At 38.1% G+C, this 17841-nt stretch overlaps 3 protein-coding genes across 4 annotated transcripts; 1 reads left to right on the top strand and 2 right to left on the bottom strand.

Annotated features, from left to right (window-relative positions):
- Positions 1–23: 23 nt before the first annotated feature.
- On the bottom strand, positions 24–1975 carry LOC117984628 (mitochondrial basic amino acids transporter-like). The gene is given in 5 exon segments (XM_034971247.2): positions 24–412; positions 414–440; positions 442–1163; positions 1421–1484; positions 1770–1975. Coding segments are annotated over 4 exon segments (882 nt in total). The 5' UTR covers positions 1455–1484; positions 1770–1975; the 3' UTR covers positions 24–313.
- Positions 1976–3938: 1963 nt separating this feature from the next.
- On the top strand, positions 3939–13864 carry LOC117984621 (oocyte zinc finger protein XlCOF6-like). 2 transcript variants are annotated; one of them, XM_069500477.1, is made up of 11 exons: positions 3939–5912; positions 6752–6909; positions 8003–8160; positions 9378–9547; positions 9900–10083; positions 10370–10541; positions 10702–10869; positions 10982–11112; positions 11725–11845; positions 12574–12757; positions 13153–13292. In XM_069500477.1, exons 1-10 carry the CDS (start codon positions 5622–5624, stop codon positions 12728–12730), a joined length of 1710 nt encoding a protein of 569 aa, XP_069356578.1. In that variant the 5' UTR covers positions 3939–5621; the 3' UTR covers positions 12731–12757; positions 13153–13292. The 2 variants fall into 2 exon arrangements, with proteins under 2 accessions (XP_069356578.1, XP_034827132.1); XM_034971241.2 differs by having other exon boundaries at positions 3945–5912; positions 12574–12701; positions 13153–13864.
- A 123-nt stretch (positions 13865–13987) lies between these two features.
- On the bottom strand, positions 13988–16770 carry Scox (Synthesis of cytochrome c oxidase). Its single transcript, XM_034971249.2, has 5 exons — positions 16324–16770; positions 16104–16227; positions 15653–15734; positions 14948–15074; positions 13988–14222 (listed from the first exon to the last, which is right to left on the bottom strand). The coding sequence occupies exons 1-5, from the start codon at positions 16597–16599 to the stop codon at positions 14073–14075; spliced, it is 759 nt and encodes a 252-aa protein (XP_034827140.1). The 5' UTR covers positions 16600–16770; the 3' UTR covers positions 13988–14072.
- Positions 16771–17841: the final 1071 nt, after the last annotated feature.

The raw sequence follows: 17841 nt of genomic DNA, 5'->3' as shown, positions 1-17841 counted from the left end.
CAAGTTGAATGAGAGAAACTAAGTACATGCAAAAAAGCTGTACACTTTATTGTTGTTGGCGTTTTCCACTACAAATATAACTATAAATTTGTATAGAACATAGGTTCTAACCTTTTACACTTTATAAGTACATATTATAGTAGATAGATAGATAGATTTACAATCATCCATGACTTATGTAATTTATATTCTACAACTAATCTATCACTGAAGTCTGAACCCGTACTATTATGTAAGTAAGCATTCATTTATAATTTACTTTGCTTTACATTTGAAACAAACAGACTTATAAATACTTAATTTCAGAAATGGTTTAAATGTCGTAGTTATATTCAGAATGATCACACTCACAGCCTCGCCTAATTGTTGCCTTAACTAATGGAGATGCTACAGTGTCTGATGACAATATGCGTTTGCCAGGCGCGCTCCGTCCACGCCACGGGCTGTTGAACATGCCCCGTTACTGATAAACGCACGTAAAGTCACTGCACCTATGCCCCTGCTCACTACAACGCCACCATCTCTTCGAACTGATTTTACGAAGCAATCCCATGCACCTGTGTATCTGCCTATCGCGTCACCCTGTAGTCTCGATTTAACAACATCTACAGGGTACAACAGTATCCACGATAGCGTTCCAGCCACACCACCAGCAGCGAACACTTTCATAACAGACAGGTCTCCGCGTGTCATTGCATCGTACGATGCGAAATAAATCGCAAATGCTGGGGTGTCGCGAGCCATTGTGATCCCCAAACCGCGAAACAGAGCTCGGTATCCTCCATTCCGCAGAATATGTCGAGCTGCTGCCCACGCTCCAGAAGGCATGAATTCTTTCGCTATAGCGAGTTGTTGTCTAGTTTTGACGAGCTCGACCGGCGCGCACGCAAAACTCTGAAGCATCCCCGCTGCTCCACCCGCTATTGCATGGCTGGCTAGCGAATCTGAGTTAGAAAGCGCTCTTCGTGTGTTTCCATACGCCCCGAACACTAGTGCATTTATTGCTGCTATTCCTCCCAAAGGTGCACCTATCCCTCGATATGCAGTTGACAATGTTCCTCCTTTAAATAGAGCTTTAGTGCATTCCATCGCACTACCTCTACCTGATTGAACGTGAACTTTCAAAGTATCTAATGGATGACCAGCAATTATTCCGGCACAACCTGAAATTAATTAAAGATTAACTATATTCTTATGTATTTTTGTAAAATATTGTGGCTAATTCGTTTGTACACAATCTCTAAACTAAACTAAAATATCACGTCTAAATCTATTGCTATCCCTTTCATAATTTTGCTTGCGGAAAAGGAAAGCACTAGATTTAGACCTGTTAATTTAGTTTAGTTTAGAGATTGTGTACTAGAGAATCGGCCCCAAACTGATGAAGCAAACAGTTCTATCAGGTTTTATTTATTCTTACCTCCAATACATCCCGCTATGAAGTCCAGAGCCATTTTATTTTATTTTATAAAATATTCAAGGTTCTGCAACAAAATTTGTATCACGATAATTGCTTCAATAGGTACCCAAACAGTTTAATAAACTTAGACATTTTATAAAAAAAATCAGCCCCAAAAGGGATGGAATGTTATTTTATAGATGTTTTTAAAGTAAAGAATCTATGCCACCCGCCATGACAAATGCGTGGAAGGCCCTAACAAAATAAAAAACAAAACAATTATTGATATCTTTAATTGCTTACTTTTTCCAAGATGGCATGTATGAACTCTGATAAACCGTACTTAGATAGGTAAAATAAGAATTCTCACCTCAAAAGTAGTTCAAATCAAATAATCGTAGTGCGAATTCACGTTGCCTCCAACAGATGTTACGCCAATAAACATATTGGTAGTGATGTAAGTTGTGCTTGTGGCCCAGCAGGTGCAGCCTCCTGGGTGCAAGACGAGATTGTACGAAGACGTCCACCGGCCGGCTGGAGCTGGCCCGCCGCCGCCCGCGCAATCTCGCCCGCTCGAGACCCTTCCACTCATTATCGCGTTCAGGTCACACATTATCTCTGGGGGCACAGTAATACTGCGAGTAGTTCTATCCGACTCCATATTTTCGTTTAGAATGTACCATTTAAGATAATTTATTAAGATATTAATAAGAAATGCTACAAGTGGAAAATACTAATTACAATAGCCCGCAAGAAATATTGTCACTGTACATCGACCATATAAAGAAATTATTGTTGATCGAATGAGATTTCGGCTTAGTAGTGCGTTGCCTCTGTCATCATACCTATGTGACGTTTTGTCGGTCTCAACGTAAAGACAACGCTCTACGAAACCACCATCTCTTTCTAATGGCGATGTACAAATTTTCTGCCTGGTACCTACCTACTGTATTAAGTTCATGAACATATTTTTTTTTTTTTTAATGATGTACTTCCTACTTACCTAGTTACCTATCTGCCAAATTTCACAATTCTAGGTTAACGGGAAGTACCGTACAGGTTTCTTGACAGACAGACCTAGAACGAAGTGATCCTATAAGGGCTTCTTTTTCCTTTTGAACTACGCAACCCTAAAAAAACGCATGGTAAATTGGAAAAATGGCACCAGAAATTAACTGTTTGTGCAAAATACACTTGCACTTGTCCGGTGTTTATAGAGGGATGTAAAATCAAGCCAGCAGTGGGCCATGCTCTGGTGTAAGTGTAAGTTTACCTATACTTCATATCAAGGTTGTAAAAAACACATTTGTTTAAACGATGCCATCCATCATAGTACCTATCCATAACTTCCGAATAAGAAGTTTTGATAATAAATGCAATACATAACAATATTACTGGAGCTCAGTGGTCAATTATGTTGACAGAAATTGAACTTTCTTGATCTTAGGCCTGTTTATTAATAAGGCCTTATAAATTTTCCCTACAACAATAACCAAGTTATTAATAAGATCTTGTATGCAATTATATCAAGGTAAAGGATAAAGCTAACCAACCTATCCGTTACAGATAAAATTGTAGTTTTGTTTGTCATGTCGCTATTTATTGAATTTGTCATACACGTCAAATAGCTGAATTATATACATAATAATATTGGTAAGTTATTAAAAGTTAATATAGCTATATTAAGATATTAAATCATTAGATGATGCCTGCAACTTCGTTCGCGTGGATTTAAGTATGTTGTTTAAACATCTTTTGCGATGCGAAACCCTTACTTTTTCCGGGACAAATAGTATCAAAGTAACCCTATGTCTGTGTTCGGTAATCGGAATCCAAGCTATCTCTGTTCTATTTTTCTTAAAAATGGGTGTAAGCAGATGGGCAGTGATGAAAGCTAGTAGACAGACACACTTTCGCATTATAATGTCAAGGAAGTAGGTAATAATAAAATAATAAATTAAGGACCACAATTTTAATTTGTGCTAGGACCAGTTAACACGGGTAGCACAATTCCATAGATTCGATGCATATTATTATAATTTGGAATTTTTGTCCAGTTGAATTTTTTTTTTTTTTTTTTTTAAATTACCGCTAATAAAGTAGTCTGTAGTTTAAATTTTCCCGCCATTTATTTTTCCCGCGTTTGGTCGTTATGGAATAGTTTTTTTTATTACGATGTACATGGCGTGGATTCTAGCTTTTTGTACTTGGGGCTTGGAAATAGTTTAGCTTCGTTTTCGATTCAAAGAAGCTTAAAGGGCCCTGGATCTGTGAAATGTGCTCATGGAATTACCTCATTAGGTAGTGCCATGGATGTAATAAACCACTAATTAAGCTTTTTTTTTCTATTACAACTTAACTATCAGAGGCGTCTCTAGCCCTTGTGGCGCCGTGTGCAACCAGTACCCTGGCGGCCCTCTAGTCTAGTAGGAGCCAGGGTACCAAATGGAATACTAACAGTTATATTTTCAAACGGAAATTCGGATCGCAAATGGTGCAATTTTAAATGATGACGGCGTCGTCGGCCCATAACACTAGCGCAGGGTCTTTGAGAGCGCCGGCATCGACGCATCTTTGGAGGTGTCACATTAGAGGGCGCTCGGCGCCCCTTAGACCGGGCGCCCGTGTGCGCCGCACACCCTGCACCATAGGTAGACGCCTCTGTTAACTATTAGGTCCTTACTATTTATTTACATATGAAATTAGCGTTTTGTAAGGAGGAACTTATAGTTAGTCGATTTTTTTTAAAAATAATATATAATTAATCAAAGTACGTAGTTAGTAGTTAGGTGCCATTGCAATCTATGCACTTTGCCATCTCATAGGTAGTTCATTGATCCCTTTACTTCGGACGGGAATAAAATCTCTTGAAGGCGCTTTGGACTGTCCCATCGGAGTTGATTTTTTTCCCTTGCAAGAAGTTATCCAAATTTCGAATAAAATGGTAATCTTTTGGAGCAAGGTCCGGGGAGTTTGGGGGTGGATGTCTTGGACGTTGTTCCAATGGAAGCTCCTCTAATTTGATAGCCGTCTGTTGTGCAGTGTGTGGTCTAGTGTTTTAAAAAATGATACAAAGATGGCAGCCTATATGTTATTGGTCTGTGCTAGCCCACGTTATAGTGATTATATCTGAGGATTTATATAGGTACTCTTGACGCTAGCCAAAGAAGTTGGAACTTGGAAGTACTACTACCTAGCCTCCGTGCACAGATAGCGTAGATAAATAGGAATAAAAGTAGATACAGGAACGTTTGCTTTCTAATTTCACACTAAAAAGACAGCACAGATAAAGTTACTAACTGTGATAAACAGAGACGCAGCTAACCTATTTTTTGTCCCTTATCGTGTAACTGGTTTTTTTTAAGAATACATACAACTTACATACAAGGCATGCAACTTTAGTTGCGAAACAAACTTTGAGAATTCGTGGCGTAATTGTATTTCTCATGAGTTATTCACTTGTTTTCACATAAAAAACATTTAATACAAATATTGACTACTAAACAATGGTAATAATTGTTTCATCGTTACGTCGTGCTATAGCGATCTCATACGCCGTTACACAGTACTTAAATCTACCTATTATTCTATCTACGACAGATAGTCCTGTTCCACAGCCTTGTTCTGAGCCTTCGTGCTAGCCACAGAGTCTTTACCAAAGCATTTGTATGTATTACTACGGTAGGTCATTACTCTTTACTTAGTCTATGGGTCTGGTCTGTCCATGGTCCAGATTATAGTTGATTATTTGTGGTTTATTGGTCTGTGTTTGTGGTGATTAGTGATTATGTACCTGTATGTACCTATCGGTGGTACCTACCTTTTTTACATAATTATGGATTGTGACCAAAGTCAATTTTTTTCTGGTTGGAGATCAAATCTTCGAATAATTTAAAAAAAGTAAAAAAATCATGAAAAAGTTAAGTTGTTTGAACATTTTCTAACGAGAAGCTACTTCAAGCAAACAATGAGGAATCCCAAGAGACAACAACTAGAAATTACCCCAAATTAAGTTCTTCTAATAAATACGTCTATGATAAATAAGTTTGGTTCGGTGGTTTGGTTTTTTAACGAATTAAGAAGAAATACTTGCTTAGCAGTTAGCACTAGTAACTAGAACTTATATTTATATTATAATATTGTATTGTATTGTAATATATCTTCCTAAATAATCCAAGAATTATGGTGATGAATCCTAATGAAATAATGAAATTTTGATAAAATGGCAAGTCCACCAAGCAAGTACAATTTTACTCACAGCGTAGATGTAGAAAATAAAATAGTTGATTATAAACCAAGACAGTTAAAACGTACTAGAAGACCTGTTAAAAATAAACAAGCAATTACTAGACATTCAAAGTCACAGAACAGTACTAAAAGAAAGCTTAAACCTGACGATTTTAAAAATGTATGTCGAATTTGCTTATTACCCGAGGACAACATGATATCCATGATATCCAAGAATGGCAGTGATTGTGTGGCTGATATGTTTCATTCCATTACATCTGTTGAGGTAAGTTTGAATACTTAGTTCAATTGTAATTTCCTGCCCCTAACAAATTTGAAAAATTGTTCCACACAGTCAAAGCAACATAGGTACCTATTTCAATTTATACCAACTAATTTCATTGGCCAATACAAATCAGCTAAAGATTACAAGACAGAAAAACTGAGACTGAAGTCTGAAAGGTTGTCTATCAAAAGACTTCAAACGCCTCTATTGCACTATCGTTGTAACTACCTACTCCTAGCACAAGCTTCATGCTTAATTGCAAGGTAAAGGAGAATATTTGTTATGATAAATAAACATGGCTAATATACTTTTGAAAATCTTTTTTCACAATCAAATTATTAGAACACAACTTTTTCTAATTTACTGGCCATTTCAATTACAATGGCAGAATTATCGCAAAGTGAAATCAAATCTATGCGATATCCTTAAAATTATGGTCATGTTTGTTTGAATAAGTAATATTTCAAATAACTTTTTTTTCAGAAATAAAACTTTAATTAATAAAACGAATCTAAACAATTGAACATAAAAATTACAGACCAAAAATATCATCTAAACCACCACAACGAGGCCGGGTACCCAGAACGCTGGCAGCGTTACCTCGTTGAATGGCCAGACTAATATGTTGACCGAGGTAGCTGCCAGCCCTCCGGTCCCCCGTCGATTCTGCGAGACAAGATGAAAGGTCCTTAAAAAAGGATCTAGCATCCTCGCCCCATGAACCCATGGTCGCCACCCCAAAAGGCACAATTCATATGAAACTATTTTCTATATATTCTCATATTTGCGCCTCTTGGCCCTTTCTGCCTCAAATAACTTTTAAACAATTGAAATTTTAGGTGAATCTAGAAGAAAATCTTCCTTTGGCATTATGTGGTCCTTGTCACAGTAAGCTTATAGATTGCTATAGTTTCAAGATTAAATGTTTGGAATCTAACAACATACTACAATCTAAAGTTGGTAATAATGAAAATCGCAGAAGTAATAAAGATTCTAGGTAAGTAAGTAAATAAATTTGCTTATGAAGTTTTTAAAATTACAATAGAAATATTTCAAAGTAAATAAATTGTGAGTATAAAAATAGTCTATAAGTCTATAATTTCTATAAGTTATCCTTGATTAATTAAACAAAATTGCAGTGTCAGCCAACTTACATTAGGTATCTGTACTATTATCGATAAACTCACACTACTGATCCGATTTTAGTTGTTACATCATTAGAAAACTACTTTACCCAGAAGTAAGTAAATAACAGGCTATAAAATATGTGCCACAGTTGCGAGCAAATCTAGTTGTTTTATAAAATGTCAAAAACCATTAATTTTAAACAAAAGTAAAATATGTTTCTACCTAAGTAAGATGTCACAACATGGCTGGAAACTTATTTTTCCCTTTGTTAGTTCCAACACATATTTGTCTGAAGTCTATACTAAAATGTCAATATTCACCATGTTAGTTCATTTAAAAACTTACCCTGGGCTTCAGTTAAATATAGAAAAATAAAAAAAAACCAACTTCAATACCTTACCACAAATCGAATATATTATGTACACGAGATGTATGTAAGAGTTAATGAAGTTGTATAATAATATTTTTGGACCTGGTGCCAATTAGCTTAATTAGCTGCACGAATCTTTTACTTCATATTTTTGGAGACTACAATGGCATGTCATTGGCACCAAACCCAAAAAATTTATTATACAACTTCATTAACATAAACACAATATATTCGGTTTGTAGTTAGATATTGAAGTTGGGTTTTTTATTTATTTTGTTTTTATTTCACAATTTATAGTGGCCCATTATTAAAATATGCTATGCCTGGTTCAAAACCTACTGTTCGCTAAGCTCTGATTGCAAGCAATTTACTCTTGAGGAGTTCCATTATCTATCTTCGAAGATATTCATCCGATCTTCATCAAATTTATATGGGACCACCCTAGGAAGTGTATACCCTTTCAAACAAAAAAAAATCCAAATTGGTCCATTCATCTTTGAGTACATACAAAATAAATAAAAAAAGATTCTGACAAATTGAGAACCTCCTCCTTTTTTGAATTTGGTTAAAAAGACAAGACACCCTTTTTCAGCATTGTAGGCAAAGAAGACAAAGCAATACAGACATGTGTCGATGATTATGATGTTAACACTAAAAAAGATAAAGCAGTGGGGAAAAAGGCTTTTAGATTAAAATTTGAAGGTGATTCTGAATCAGAAGCAGATTATGATGATTATGATAATAATGAAGGTTTGTTAAGTTAAGCTGGCGAACAAAATGGTGCAATTGCACTTCTAATCAAAATACTTTATTTCTTTAAATCTGGACGTCAAATCTGAACTTGCTTTAATTCCAAGCAATAAAAATATGCTAAAATTGAGCCCAATGTCCATGATTTTGATCATTGAATACAAACTTGAACTCATTTCCAAGCATAACAGCCTAAAACTGCTAAAGTTAGCTAAGTTTTGCTCCTGTAAAATTTAATTTTGTGCAATTGCAGTTTTGTTCGCCAGCTCAATATTAAAATGTTATGAAACTTTTTTTTTTTTTTTTTTTATTAACTATCAAATATTGAACATTTTACAAATACTTTTAACACAACAAAAAAACCACTAAGGTTTAGTATGTTGCTTATCATTCCGTCCATTAATCGATTCTTACTACTAGTATAAGTAAGTAAGTAAAGTATAGTATAAAGTTCTGACTGCTGCTCATATAATTAGGAATATTAATAATAATGTAGAAATCACTTCAAACTTTGTTACAGTAAAGTAAAGCTTTTATACATACAGATACACTAGTTTTCTTTTAAAAATGCCAAGTAGTTATGTTAGTACATGCATTCAAAGTATTCATAAATATCGAGTCCCACACTGCGTGTGACGTCATTTCACAACGATCCGCTTAAGTTGTGTCGTGTGAACAACAGCGCGTGAAGCAACAGAACAGAATGGCAGGTTCAAATATATTATGTCGAATTTGTTACGCACTCATGGCGTACAATGCCGCTTATACAAGGCTCACGCGTTGATCGATCGCCAGTGTGATAACGCTCTTTTATGGTTCGTCAGTCCGCAACCGCAAGCGTACCGTGCGTCTGTCGTACTCTTTACTGTCGCTAATTGTTCAAGAGCCTTGTCTTATTGTCTTTAAGCTCATGATACTGCAACGCACGATGGCAGTTCCGCAGTTCCGCGGTGTTTGCTCCACCACTTAGACAAATTTAGCAGAACACTGCACATGAAATTCCCCGTGCGGAGTTTCTTCTGCGATTTTCCCTCGCAGATATGGCGCTTACAACATTATCAATATGTCATTAGCGAAATAGCGCGCGTATATAAAAGTGCGTGGAGTTCTGCTAGATTTGTTTCTGCCTCTTATGCAGTTCTCGTCGCTCTGTTCACGCATTGTGTGTAAAGGCCTTCAAGGTAAGAAATTCTATCAACTATTGTTTATTTTCACAGACATTGAATTCTTAGAGGAGGATTCATATTTAGAAGAATCAAAAAATGCTATAACTGAAATAGAAAAGCAAATTCAACAAATAACATCCAATTTTTTAAAGGAAATAAAGGATCCGGAATGTCTTGAGCGACAAAAAGAAAACCAGTTCTCTTGTTCCAAATGTTCAAAGGTTTGTGAAGTTATTTAGCAATCAGCAGTGTTTTTATTTACTTAAAACTCCAAATAATAGAGAACAATGTTAAAGTAGATATGATTAATGGAATGAAATGCCTATTTTTTTTACAGTAAGTTCCCTACTAAATTCGCGTGGACTTAGGTCTTATAAATCCCGTGGAAACTCTTTAATTTTCCGAGATAAAAGATAGCCTATGTCACTCTCCAGGTCTTTAACTATACCCATGCCAAAAATCACGTCGATCCGTTGCGACGTGATTGAAGGACAAACCAACAAACAAACACACTTTTGAATTTATAATATGGGAAGTGATGTCAAAACCTCATTTTGTCCATCCTCTTTTCAGACATTTCGTAAATTAAAGGCATTGAGAGCCCACGCCAAGGTATGCAGTGGAACTATAAAAAGTGAATTCGCTTGTAGTCAATGTCCAGAAGGTTTCGATTCGGCGTATGATCTAAAAATACATTCAGCTATACATGTTAAGGGAAGTAAATTGAAATGTGTTGAATGTGATAAAGAGTTCACAGGTGAGAATATTTTTACAGGTAAGATTGTTAATTAGTTTATATTGGTAATTTTAACAGTAAAATTCAAGTTAATTACTAAAAGAAAACTGTTCATTTGACATTACTTTTAAATCAGGATCAACCTATCACAGACTCACTACAGAGCACGGGTCTCTTCTCAGTTCTTATTGAGAAAGGTTTGGGTTCTCAGTAGTAAGCCTAGAGGTTATGGGTTTATCATGATAATCATGAGTTGATCATTGTATATTTCATAGCTTTTTACTGGAAGTGCTGTATTTTGTGATAGAGCGCACCCGATTCCGGCGCCACATTCGCTGCCACATGGCCAGCACGAGGCGCTGGGCGTGCGACTCGTGCGGCAAGGCGTTCGCGGAATCGAACGCGCTGCGGCGCCACTTGCGCGTGCACACCGGCGAGGTCAAGGAGAAGAACTTCCAATGCAAGCTGTGCCACAAGAAGTACGTAACTGTGCCGCTCTGTAGTCGGCTGCAGACTGGCGCCACGTGTTCGCCGTCAAGCTGGTCTGCTCTTAATGTGCATAATATGGCCCACTGGAAATGAGTATTGTGACTGCAATTCCAACTTTTCTAATACGAAATAATACTCATTACGCATCAGATTCGCGGATAAGAACCAGCTGAGGGAGCATAACGCGAAGCACACCGGGGAGCGTCCGTGGACGTGCGAGGTGTGCGAGAAGACGTTCCCGTCGCCGCGCCTGCTGGCGTCACACCGCCGCGTGCACAGCGACAACAAGGCCCACGCGTGCGTCTACTGCGACAAGCGGTGAGTCACGAGCAATATGACAACTCTTTTGTGCACCTCATTTCATTGTATATGTTTTAGTTTCAAGTTAATGGTGCTTGAGTAAATAAATACTCTTTGGTTTAACTCGCAGTTTCCGTATGAAGGCAACGCTCACTACCCACCATCGCACGCACACGGGCGAGCGGCCGTACACGTGCTCCACGTGCGGGAAGAGTTTCATCCAGGCCTCCAACCTCAACCTGCACATGCGCGTCCATACAGGTAACACTACCCGCCACCGCACGCACACGGGTGAGCGGCCGTACACGTGCCCCACGTGCGGGAAGAGCTTCATCCAGACCTCCAACCTCAACCTGCACATGCGCGTCCATACAGGTAACACTACCCGCCACCGCACGCACACGGGTGAGCGGCCGTACACGTGCCCCACGTGCGGGAAGAGCTTCATCCAGACCTCCAACCTCAACCTGCACATGCGCATCCACACAGGTATCACTACCCGCCACCGCACGTACTCGGGCGAGAGCCGTACACGTGCCCCACGTGCGGGAACATGCGCGTCCACACAGGTACGCCGTTGTACGGTCGGCCTCAGAATTCCGCAAAATTATTGCATCAAAAACCAGTCGCACTTATGAACTTTTTCTATAAACACGCCACACAAACACTCGGATTTGCGCACAACCGTGCCGTGCAGTGCAAGTGAATTTGATCATTAAGGTGCTAAACAAGTTTTGGCCTTTGACTGCGCTGAAATCTTATTATTGAATGGTGTGAAATTATCTTAGCCAATAGCCGCGAATCATGAGCCAGACCGTACGAATCTCTGTTGGGCTTGTGTTTAAAATCTTAACTTAGTTTTGAATGTGACAGGTGAAAAGCCGTACTCGTGTGATGTGTGCGGGCGCGGGTTCGCGTCCGGCTCCAGGCTTGCCGTGCACGCGCGCGTCCACACCGGAGAGAAGCCTTACAGTTGCCCTACTTGCGGGAAACGGTGAGTTAAGCTTGTTGAAAATATAGATACGTCGATATTTTTGGCGACACGTCGTATATCAACATATCGATGTAAAATATTAAGTATCGAAAACATTTCTTAAATCCACGCGGACGAAGTCACGGGCATCAGCTAGTGTTTGAATAAAAATGAGTGCAACAACACAGGCGCCGTCCTATTGTCATCGCTCGTGCGATGATGCGTGCGGCCGACGAAAATGATCGCGCGTCCCGTGCGTTCAAACAAACTGTGTTCTACTGAATGTCCTATTGAAGATCGCGCGATCATGCGATGCGTTCATATTGTATTTCATCGCACGAGGAAATCGCATCGCATCATCGCGCGAGCGATGACAATAGGACGGCGCCACAGACTGTAGGGGACTGCTGACGCTAGCATTCGCCACATGGGCTTATTCGTAGAACTAGCGTGAGCCGTCAGTTGCTTCCCCTCCGGTTCTCTAGTTATCCGGTTATGAATAAGAGTTCATAATATTTATCTAATTTGTGTCGTAACCTTTTAACTAAAGAATTTAATAAATCTGTAATTTATTGGTGAACTTTTGTCATTAAACCCGATAGACTGACCACGAACACGGCGCTATTTATTGGTAAGATTCTTTCCTATAAATCACCTATAAACAGGTGACGAAATACCGGTAAATCCTCCAGTTACAGTTTTATTATAAGTATAGATCATATGAGTTACATGTATATTGTACATGTCAGGTTCGCGCGCACCGACATCAAGGCGCACATGCGGCTGCACACTGGCGAGCGGCCCTACGTCTGCACCGCGTGCTCCAAGCGCTTCGTGAGCAATGCCGCGCTGCGCGAACACAACGTCGTGCACACCGGTACTGTACCAGCTCGTGAACCCGACTAGTGGCCCCCTTCCTCTCCAACCAAACACGTTTGTACTGTCGATCAATAAAACTTTTTTAAACATTTGTTCAAGAGGATTCTTTATTCAATCTTTACTCCATTGAATCATCATTTTGTAATAATTAAGTCACCTTAATTACACGCATTAAGTTGTTAAGTAGTAATCAACTTAATTTTTGAAACCCTTATAAGATCACTTCGTTGTATGTCTGTCCTTCTGTCGTGTGTGTCAAGAAAATCCATAGGGTATTTCCCGTTCTCCCCCTTTATCTCCGAAGTTGCAAACAGAGTTAGTTTTGCGGTGTGTTAACAAAAGTGATTACCGTTTAATTTCTATAGTACGGAACCCTCGGTGCGCGAGTCTTGACTCGCACTTGGAAGGCTTTTTTTTTAATAAAATTAATAAAAGTAATCTTCTTACAGGCGAAAAACGGTTCGAATGCACCTTGTGCCCAGGGAAATATAAAAAGAAGATGTACTTGAAGAACCACATTGACAAAGTCCATGGTAGGGGCCAAAATGTTCTAATGAAAGTCCAACCGTATAAGATTAATGTAGATTGTGAAATGATAGAATGTGAAGGCGAAAATCAAAATGTAACTTTAGATGCTGACGAAATTCCATTAGATGACGGCGGAGAACTTGTTTTACTTGATGGAACTGATGTTAAGGCAGAGGAAGAACAAAACGATATTAAGAACGACCAAAAGATTTGCGCAAGCTTAAACGAAGTTGTTGTAGGCGACTATTTAAATATAAGTGAAGAAGGTGAAATGAATGAATCAGATTCCAATCATGACCATGTGATGAACCACAGAGAAAGCAGTGTACAAAGAAACGCAGTAACCCGACACCTTTGATCTTGTGGTAAATGACGATCACGACGACCTAACTACCTAGGGCAGTTCAGGTCGCTCCTCGTCCCGCACTTACCGCACGATTGATGTGTCTCAGCTTCGTGGAACCTCTGTATTTAAATCATGTTCATACTTAGTCTGTGGAGAAAATCTACCCATTATAATAAAAGTTTATTCCAAATCATAGCAACAATTATAAATAAAATCACTAATATTATGATATTTTAGGTTACTATAATAAAGTAATTAATTATTTAAGAAAAGTGTTATTTTACTTGCTTATTCTATCCAAAAATAATCCTGACTTATTTCGAATAGTAATCTTAGGCAGATTAAAATCAGAAACAATTTTTAAACGTTCATAAAATGAACTCTGGAAGGAATGAGAGACACTAAAAAGATACTAAAATAAGCAGTTTTATTTAATAAACTTATTTGTACATTTCTATAACACTAATCAATAAATAAAAATAAATGCTTTATTTCTTAAAACCAAGATGGCTTTTTTCCAGCCTCATACTTCATGATGTTCACAAGAATTGAATCATGGATTTCCTTTGCATTTCTGTTTTGGCCATAATAGTCTACAAATTCACCTTCAGGATTGACCAGGTATATTATAATTGTATGATCTACCTGTAATGATAAAATATATTATGTGAGATGGACTGATCCATATCCATACGAATTATAAATGCGTAAGTTGTTTTTTGTTTTTGAAGTTATTGTGCCTCAGAACAAGGACTATTAGAAGTAGCCCTATTATGACACTTACTGTTAGAGCGAGATAGCTAAATGCATTTAAGCTCTTATTAGAACGTGACAAAATGATTATGTTTTGTCCTTATCACCGTGGCCACTTTTTTTTGTTTGTCAAAATGTATTTTGTACGTGAGTATTTGACAAACAACGTGAAGTGTAGAAGGAATGACATTTCACAAGTAAGAAAATCTGCTTAAGCGAGAGGGACTGAGGGGGCCGCGCTAGTTGCAAATCTGATATCTGTGCATTGTGCATAGCCAGCATATTATAGCCAGTATACTAGGCTACAATAGCCGCAAATAGAAGCAATAACATTTCACAAGTACTTTGCTTGAGCGAGAGGGACTGAGGGGGCCACGCTAGTTGCATATCTGTGACGTGGACGAAGTTGCGGGCATCAGCTAGTAGGTAATAAATATAATATTATAAAACACAACAATTTGTAAAAGGTGCATGTAAATACAATGCTATTTTTATGTTATTACAACTATTGGCTTTTGCGGTCTAATAATAATTGTAGACTCTTCAATGTTGTTACAACAGATTTTTACTGTACCTGTTAGTTTCTTAAGTTGATATACTATAAGCTCTATACTTACAATATAATCCTCGTCAACATCTTGCGGCCCTGCACTAAAGTATACTCTGTAGGATTTGCAAGCCTGCTGCACTTGTTCTTTCGTTCCAGTGAGGCCTAACAGTCTTGGAGTAAATTCTTTACAGTACCTAAAAAGTATGTTCATATAATATCTTTCTACTTTTATAATAATTGTGTAAGTACATATTTTACATGGAATGATTTGCTTCCGCAACTAGCAGCTGCAACTACAATAATAATTATTGTATAGTTGAACATAAAATTACATTATAACACTAACGGCGACATCTCCATGGATGAGCGAATCGCGGCGAGTTCTCGCTGTGCCTCCAAACAATATAACTCTAGGTCAATTTCACCACCAATGATAGTTGTTCCGACTCGTTGCGATTTTCTCGGCCATGGAGATTTGTATTGCATCCAGTTACTTTAGTAAATTTTAACTTGATGCATCAAGATCGGGAGCTGCAGCAGAAACTGTTGAAGAAATGTTTACAACACATTTCACTGTGATTAATAGCCTCATCTGCTGACAGAAGGGCTGGCACGTTTTTTGCGCAAAAAACAGCCTGGCTGTCCAGCGCAGAAATGCAGGCAGTATTATTGGCACTATTCCATGCGGGCATTATTTGTACAGTAATTACTAATTAGATAAGACTACCTTTAAGTTTTATTGTAATATTTTCAATAAAAAAAATTAACTTACTTTCCAACAATTTCAGGGGTATCTCTCAGCGGATCCACTGATATAAATAGGGGCTGCAATGGTGGTGCTGAAGGTGTTTTGTCTAGAAATAAAATATTGTAAAGTTGTCAAATATTTATTGTAATCGGTGATAGCCTATTGGTTAAGACTTTGGCCTCCTATTTGTGACTAAGAGTTCAATCCCAGGCAAATACTGCTTAAGTATTCGAAGTTGTGCTTTTTAAGCAATTAACTCAACAGCTCCTATTAGAGTGTACTACCATAAAATGTGGCATTCCCAACAAAACATTTTGCAGGCTGCAGTGTGTGAAGACTGCCAATTCACACTTGGCCATAGCCTAAGCCCTTTTTCTTTCTGAGAGGAGACTTGTCCTCAGCAATGCGCTGGCGATAGGTTGGCAATACAGACAAAAATAGGAATTCTTTAAAATTTTCTCATGATAAAACTTACCATGTTTATCTACAACTTCTGCTAACTTTTCTAGCTCATCTGGACAAATGTCAGGGCAGTGTGTAAATCCAAAATATATTAACAACCATTTTCCCAGGAAATCTGTGTTCTTCAAGGTTTTACCCTATGGAAAAAATAAAATTGAAGTTTTCAAGTAGAATCAATCAAAGCTTAATCCCTTAATTAGTTATGCTTAAGCCAGCAAAAGATCTCGTGTTACCTCAGAATCTACGAGTTCAAATGAGCCTCCTATTTTCGCTTTGCCAAGTTGCTTCTTCCTTTCGCGATCTATCGCTTCCTGCTTCTCTTTTCTCACGTATAAAATGCCTGCTGTTAGTCCGCCGCCAACCACCGCAGTTATAGCCACCGACTTCCATGTTATAGGACCTATAAATTTTTTCGGCTTTAACTTGGGAGGCTGAGCGCACTGGTTCACTGAAGTTGTCGATAAAAATCGGCACAAAGGCCTTGCTGTTCTTCTCAATACAGAGTTCATTTTTGATGGGTACTTCTAATTGTTCTAGTTTCAACTTATCAGAATGTGCTCCTATCACAATAGGTAAATCTATTCGTGACTGATATTCAGAAATTAATTTTATTGTTGATTTAGTAATGATAACCACCGATTGATAACAATTTCGGCAGTTTGACAATGACAAATCACAATTGACTTTGACACTTAACCAGTCCCAACCAGTGTGACCATTTAAACAATGGTGAATCTGCCCAGCACCGGCTAAAAATCTGCCAAACTCGACTCCTGTAGGGCGATTGTCTAAAGTCTGCATCAATCATTATTACAATCTCAATTGTTCTGATTGGCTGAATTTGTGCGATTCTTGTTGCAACAATGCATTGTGGCCAATAGTGAGCGAGCATTAACCAATCAGAGATGATTGCGATCGTGACATTGTAGCTGTCAAACAACCGCGATAGGGCCACCGAAAACGCCAAAAATATGTTAGCAGGTAATCTTATTATAAATGCGAAAGTGTCTTTGTTTGTTGGTTTGTTGGTCTATTGGTTTGTCCTTCAATAATGTCGCATCTGATTGACGTGATTTTTTGCATGGGTATATAGATAAAGACCTGCAGAGTGACATAGGCTACTTTTTATCTCGGAAAATAAGAGTTCCCACGGGATGTTTAAAAAATCTAATTCCACGCAGACGAAGTCGCGGGCATTTAGCTAGTCCGTAATAAGTCCTGCATTATTGCTATTGCACTGGAACCAGTCTCATTAACATCGAAATGACGTCATTTTGACGTCTATTTTAAGTAAAAATATACCATCAGGCATGGAAATTTTTCTTCACCGTTAAAATGTCGTTAAAGCAAATCATATTTTAATTTCACCTACCTTCTACTTAGGTACCTACTACGTTATACGTATTATGTTTAGAACTAAAATGTTTTGATATTATCTTTTCCGCTGTGAAACCTACATAGTTACAATTTACAAGGATGTTTTATGACACAACTAGCTGATGCCCGCGACTTCGTCCGTGTGGAATTAGGTTTTTTAAAAATCCCATGGGAACTCTTTTGATTTTCCGGGATAAATAGCCTATGCCACTCTCCAGGTCTTTATCTTTACCTACCCATGCAAAAAATCACGTCAATCCGTTAGACCGTTGCGACGCGATTGAAGGACAAACCAACAAACAAACACACTTTCGCATTTATAATATGGGTACTGATTATAATAAGGGTACTGATATATCAATCTCCAATATGAC

The sequence above is a fragment of the Maniola hyperantus genome, chromosome 8 (assembly GCF_902806685.2).
Source record: "Maniola hyperantus chromosome 8, iAphHyp1.2, whole genome shotgun sequence".
Lineage (NCBI taxonomy): Eukaryota > Metazoa > Arthropoda > Insecta > Lepidoptera > Nymphalidae > Maniola > Maniola hyperantus.
The sequence above is the reverse complement of the archived record's forward strand: the minus strand, read 5'-3'. Positions and strand labels throughout refer to the sequence as shown.